Genomic DNA, 7,164 nt, shown 5'->3' with positions numbered 1-7,164 from the left:
AAGCTTAGAGAGTATAAAAGTCACACCACTTGTAATGGCAGGACTAAGATTCTAATCCAAGCTTCCCACCCTAGAGTTTCCACTCACTATTCCATACCTAACAGTGTTTACCCAAAGTGACCGGAGGAGATAAGGGGATACAAAGATGAGGGATACCCTGAGGAGTTGAGGAGGGAGAAAGTAGAAGTAAATATTTGTGTGCCAAGCTAAACAATTTGGACTACGTTCCACAGCTGTGAAAAGATCATTCAAACAACTACCAAAGGGATCAGTGGAAATCAGCAAATTGTCAATGAAGAAAGACACCACTTTGGGCAGATTTTAATCCAACTCTTATATCTCCACAGTTAAATTGACTCTCCTTGCATTAATTTATTAGTCTGTGTTTCATTTAACCCAGCCCCCATTTTAGAAAAAGTCTGACACAACATACATAGTTATAAAATTACTCTTTATTCATATATATTAAATATTGATAAACTGAACAAACACATTACTTTCCATTTGGGTGTAATCACAATTGTCAGTGATATTCTGAAGCACCAGGTGTAAGGTGAGATGAGATGCTATGTTTTTATCAGGGCACAAGTCATATCGCCTTGACACATTCAAGTGCTGTCTGACATGCCATCAAAGTAGTGGCTCAGAATGCAGCTCTAGTCTCAGATAAGTAGTGACTAGATGGCATCATTTCATTTATCAGCATTCATTACATCATCAAGTGAAATAAGTGCACAACCCACAGATTCTTGCTTAGTTTAGCTGCCAAGTTGGACCCTGAGATAAAACCTTGAAATCCCATAGACTTGCCTAGTTAGTCTTAGGAATTATAAATAACACATATATTAATAGATACTCATTTTCATGACATAAAAGTTACTATTATAAATACTTTGATAAGTCTAAATATATATTCCCTATATAAATAATGTAAAATATTAAATATTAATAAATAGATTTAGATTTTAAAATTCAAATATTGCAGGCAGGAGAACCATTACATTGATGCTCTCCGGCCTCGAAAGAGATTCTGACTTCTCTTCCGCTTTCTGAGGTTAGATTTTGGCGACAGGTCATTCATCACCTTGATGAGTTCATTGATGGCTTTGCGCTGGATCTGCAGATCATCCACCTATTGGGAAAGAAAACAGCAAAATTAATTTCAAGCATATGAGTCATTAGGATATTCTGCTGTCTAGGCCCAAGAAAATCAAAGTATTCTTTAAAACAAATTATTTTCACTAGCAGTAATGAACTTTAATATGTAATGTTGGTTTCTTCAGTGATAAAGACTAAAATTGTAACAATTTAATTGACAGTTGTGCTGTAACAGGATGGAGCACATCACATATCCATAAATTTATCACTTCAGGGATCTGAAAATTATATAGTGAAAAAAACCCAGAAGTGGAGTGACAGAAAAATGTGGGTGTGAATTCTGTGTGTGCAATACATCTGACTTTAAGCCAGTCACTGAAGCTCTCCAGATCTCTGTTTTCTGCACTAAGTATGAGATTGTTTAGATGATCCCCAGGGTCTCTGTCACTTCTATCGCTTAGTACTTAGTCTTTGCTATAAGTATCAGATGAGTTACTATAGCCAATGGCTCTCATGCTTGGTATGTAAGAGAGTAACCTGAGGACCTAATGAAGAACTCTGACACCCAGGTGGATGAAATCGGACTAGGCCTCAGCCATTGTGTGGTTACCAACATCACCAGGTGATTTAGGCACCACCCAAGTTTGAAAACCACTGGTATAGGTTCAGTACTTTATAAACACCGAGTTCTAGAAGGAGGAAAACCATAATTTTTAATTTCCTCCAAATTAGGTCAGTCTCATCATTTCCATGATGGGATTAAAAATAAACACTGATCTTATTTAAATGGTAATAATCAATTACTGGCATTATATAATAAAATTAGTAATGAAAGCAATCTTCCTGTACCCTGCCTTCCATTCCAGCAAACTGAACTATTTTCTCACTCTTCCCAGTAGGACCATATAGGTGAATTCACACTTCATAAAATGAGGACCATTTGCTTCATCTTTGCTCTGCCACTACATTTCTTTCTAAAGCTGGAAACACTGCAGCCACCTTGCCACATTTCTGAGAATGACTAGGAGATTCTAAGTTACAGGACAAAAAGGCAAAACATGCCTTCAATATGCTCACATTTGAGCAAAAGACGGCAATGGTTGAGCACTCACTCAAGATTGCACATTGTGAAGCAGGAGGCTTGGAGCTTCCACAAGGATGGGACCAACCTATTGTTTTCAAAGCCCAGTTACAACAGAGTAGAAAAATTTCTACCAGCTGTGTGTTTACAGGTGATAAATTTCACTTTCCAGTTTTCTAAGCATCACCAAGAAACTAAGGGACTTCTCTAGGACTGAACAGCAGCCAGAGGCAGCACTGGGTTAGGAACAGTGCTTTTTTATTCTCTAGCCTGCAACCAATGGAGATCTGCTGAACATGGAAAACATTACGCATAATTTTTCCAAGCCACTCTCATACCATCTTATATATGGAGACTAGAGAAATCTTGAAGAGCAATCACTTCTTTCAGTTCATGGGAGTTTATACGAGATTGTTGAGAGGCAGACAGGGTTAGAGCAAGAGCTGGTACAAATCCTGAGAACACAAGCACCCCTCCTCTTCTCACCCAAGCCTATTTATACAAAAGCCAACTCTCCCCCCGAAAAAATCTGGAGGCCTTTGTCCCTTAGAGGAAATTTTGGAAAATGTGACTTGTCCTTATGCTTCAAAGTTATCTTTCAGCTTCTAAAAACTTTAAAGATTCATTGATGGGACAATTCTACCTATTTTCTTTCTAAAAACAAATGCAATCACCTCTCCTTGGACTACACAATCTGCATGGTTGACCAGAGTTCGACAGTGGGAGGGCCTTTGTCTCCTCAAAGGCTATTCCTTTCTCCTATCTCATTGTCATTTTCTATCTACGGCATTGTAGAATTTTAGAGCAAAGGAGACCATAGAAATTACAGTGAACTCAACAGGCTTCTTTTAAGATGAGGAAACAGCCCCAGCCAGGCCTGTGATTCATCTGAAGTCACACATTTCTTTGGTGGCTAAGCTGGGCGGAGCACACATCTTCCCTCTCCCTCCCACTGCTCTTTCCATTAAGACATGCAAGCTATTCAAAGCAAGAGAATTTCCAACAGAGACAAGGGGCAATGGGAGAATTGGTTTTCAATACTCTGCCCCCATCACCCCAACTCCTTCTCTGCTTCCTCCTCACTGATTTGTCCATTCACCCATGTTTGTGCGATAGGCATAATGCCAGTATTTTCCCAAAATCACAGACTTAAGTGCCTCCAATAACTGACTCTGCAAAGTCACCCAAGGCAAAAGAGAACTAGCAAAGAGGCATTTTGACTACAACTTCACTTCAGAGCTTTATACCTGGTATCTAATTTCTATTTTCTGGGAATGAAGTGCTTTGTAAGAGTCTCTGCAATGATACCAAAGAAAGCATTAAGATCCTCTCACCGGAATTTGAATCAGCCTTTTGAAGTCCTCCAGTTTCTCAGAGCTGCCGTTCAAGAACTTCTGAAACATGTCTTGCTTGATGATATCCATGCTCCTTTGAATGACCTGGTTATCTTTGAGGTTTTCAAAGAGTTTGAAGTAGAAGGAGACAATTTGGCTCTGAATAATCTTTTTGTCACTCTCCTTGGGAGAAAAGAGCACAAAGAGAGGTTGATGTGAATTTATCCATCAGAAAAAAAGCAACAGGAAAATCAGCCAAATGGAAATGTTCAGCTTACCTCTTTCCAATTCTTCAAAATTTCTGAGAAAAGAGGCCCACCCTTAGCTACATCTGGGTTACTTGCATTCTGGAAAATAAAACAACACAAGAAAAAATTGGCTTAAAATTAGTCCATAAATTGCTGTAAAAATGTACCTCAAGTTTTATTGAACTTGGATGTTGGCAATATTTACTGATTTTCTTTTCAACACTGTTTAGTTTTAACAAAAAATAGTCTCAAAAGCTATCCTGTTGGATAATAGCTAAAGACTATCATGTGATTTTTGTTTTCTTATTTACTAGTATAACATCACAATGAACTCATTCAAGACTGATGATACTTCAGCTGTCCCAAATTACTATGGTAAGAAAAAGGTATAGTTAAAAAAAAAAAAATCAACATCACCATCTCACTATAAAATACTGCCCCCCTATGGTATAGGTTTCTGTAACCTCTACCTGTGTCCTCCTATATTATATCGCCTTTAGAAGATAGCTCCAGCTATAATTATAATAGCTAAATTTGGACATATGAGAAAATATTTAAAATGCACAAGCGATTTTAATTAACCATAAATAATTTTTTAAGAAATTCATAAAACAAGACAAAAAATTTTTAAATATAAACTAGATTATTGTAACTCCTACAAAAAAAATCTCAGCAAGTGACTGAGTCCAAGAGTAATTCACAGACAATCTAGATGGGATAGTAAAATTTTAAAATAAATTTTTAGAGAAAAACACCTATAGGTGTTTTTATTTTTAAGCCAAATATTTAAGGACCTCATCTTCTTTAATTGATCAATTATTTCAAATGACCATTTTTAATGTTGATGTTGACTTTTGACTGTCACCATTAGAGTAACATGAGAAATCAAAAATTAACACTCAGCTGTCTTTTCAGTATGCTTACTACTTAACATCATAGTTAAATGGATTCTCATCACAAAATATCAACACTATGATATATACCCATATTATGCCCATCTTTTGGAGGATTCACGAATCCCTCCTAAATCTCTGTAGCAAACTGAGCAGAGATCGTTTAGTCAAACAAACAAACAAACAAACAAACACAGCTAGCCAACAGTCACAATAACACCAAGTCTTCTCAAAATGACTGAAGACTAGAGATGAGAGCCCATCACAAATAGAATTCCAAGTCAACATCAAACATCAAGTCAATCACAAGAAAGTCTCATTAAAAGATCATACTTACAAAATACTCCTTTAAGTTTTCTATTTCTTTAAAAAATGGGCCCTGGCCATAAGAACCAGAAAAACCCAAAAGCACACAGAGCAGTAAAGCTAAGAAGGAGCTTGTGTATTTCATCGTTTAGGAGAGAGTTAGGCCGGAGTAGTTGAAATCGGTAGCTCCTGCGTTATGATCAGGTCCCAAGGAGGTAGCTGATCTTTCTTTTCTAATTGTTGATCTGCAGATGATCAGAAGAATGTGCTGTGTCTCCTTTTGGTGCTGGTATTTATACCTAATTGAAGTCTCATCAAGATTACGTATTTTCACAAGTTTTTTAAGATGAGATGGTGACAGATAGACAGAGATGCTAGTTAGTTGGTATTAATAACTATGGTTTTGTGGCATTTTGGTCTTGTAGTTAGAGTTTCCTTTCAACTCCTTGGGTCTTTTGACGAGGAGACAGACCCATTATGCCCACCCATGCCATTCTTGTGGGATCCTTTGAAAACACTTTCACTTCACACTGTCCAGGGATTGGAAATTTTTGTACACCTCCTCCTTTGCCCTTGTAAAATGTTGACTCCTCATCCAGAGATCACATTGATCATTCTTTTGTGGTTTGAAGCAAGTGAAAAAGGAAATTCTAGGGGCTCTCAAACCTTTACAGAGGGGGTGCCTCTTAAAATTTTTCTTGCAAATGGCCAGAAAGCAAGGAAAGAATGTGGTTAGAAAACCAATGTGGTAGGAAGTCCTTCTATCAAAGACAGTTAGTATAACATCCACCGTAACTCTATGTTGCTCTGACCAGCAATGCCCAACAGAAATATAATGCAAGCCAATTCTCTAATAGCTCCATTACTAAAGGTAAAAAGAAACAGGGAAAAATAATTTTAAAATATATTTTACTTAAAACAATATATCCAAAATGTATCAGTATGTATCAACACAGAAAAATATTAATAAAATATTATACATCCTAAATTCTAGAAATCTGGTGTTCATTTTATACATATGGCACATCTCAGTTTAGACTGGCCATATTCAAATGCTCAGTAGCCACATGCAGCCGGAGGCTATGATATTGAACAGCAAAGCACTAGATGATCAATTGTTCCAAATTATCACTAATGGATTCTTTTTTTAACTTTTTTATTTCTTTTCATTTCAAATACAAAAAAAATAGGAATATTTTCTCCTCCCTTAGTAATTTATTTATGAAACACAGTACTTAGGGATGCCACAGAAGACCCTCTGCTATTTGGTTCCAGCCCACCTTGTGTTTCAACTGGCAGTGTACACACAGCAGTATTGCATTTATGAATGCAGGCTTGAATTCTGGCTTCACAGCTATCTAGCTATATAATCTTGAGTGAGCTTTTTAACTCTTCTATAGCTAGATTTCCTTATCATTAAAGTGACCCTAATATTAATATCTCCTCTAGCCTTCAGTTGAAAATTGTCAGGTGATATGAAGTACTGAGACTTTTGCCTGTCATATAGCAAGCACTCAGTAGAAGTGAACTGTTCCCAATTGAGGTATGCGGGGTGACTCGTCATTCCTAAAAGAGCACACCCTGAACCGTTGCTCATACTGTTCCTTGATTTCCCACATGTGTACCTCTCAGAGTGGTACCCAGGCATTCAAGCCCAGCCTCAAAAATCATTATCTCCATGAGTTCTCTCAAAACTATCCTTCTTAAAAGTAATCTTGCATATTCTCTACGTAGGCCTAGGAGAGTGGTTCACATTTTTCTTAGAGTCTTGATCCTTCGATCTCATATTAGAGTTAGTTTTGTATCTTCTCCCATACTGGACCGAGTTCTGTAAAATCAGATATTGTTTCATCACTTCTACAGCCCCGTTTTCTCTCCTAAAGGCAATGTAGCTTGAAGATTTAGATTTGTCTATAGACAGCACTGAATAAAAGTGAGCTTGAATGCTTAATTCAGGGCCTACTTTTCCCTCAAGGTAATTTTCTTCAGGGCTTCCCACACACACACGTGCACAATTTTCCTTAAGTTCTAACCCCAGTGCTGTCAGCACTAACCTGTAGGAAGCTTGTGTTTAATTAAAGAGGGTTCGTGATTAACATTGGAAACATGATGCTATGTCTCTTTAGCCAACTCCAGCTTACTGGAAAAATTCCATGTAGTATTTTTTGTGACAAAGGGCAGAAAATCCTTTGAGGAACTATCTT

The 7,164-nt window shown here is 37.3% G+C and overlaps 1 protein-coding gene across 1 annotated transcript; it reads right to left on the bottom strand.

Moving 5' to 3' along the window:
• Nucleotides 1-763: 763 nt before the first annotated feature.
• IFNG (interferon gamma) lies at nucleotides 764-5,159 on the bottom strand. The gene is given in 4 exon segments (NM_001009803.1): nucleotides 764-1,132; nucleotides 3,514-3,696; nucleotides 3,792-3,860; nucleotides 4,992-5,159. Coding segments are annotated over 4 exon segments (501 nt in total). The 5' UTR covers nucleotides 5,106-5,159; the 3' UTR covers nucleotides 764-997.
• Between the last annotated feature and the right edge of the window lie 2,005 nt (nucleotides 5,160-7,164).

Source organism: Ovis aries, chromosome 3, assembly GCF_016772045.2.
Source record: "Ovis aries strain OAR_USU_Benz2616 breed Rambouillet chromosome 3, ARS-UI_Ramb_v3.0, whole genome shotgun sequence".
NCBI lineage: Eukaryota > Metazoa > Chordata > Mammalia > Artiodactyla > Bovidae > Ovis > Ovis aries.
This window is presented reverse-complemented; position numbering and strand designations above follow the sequence as displayed.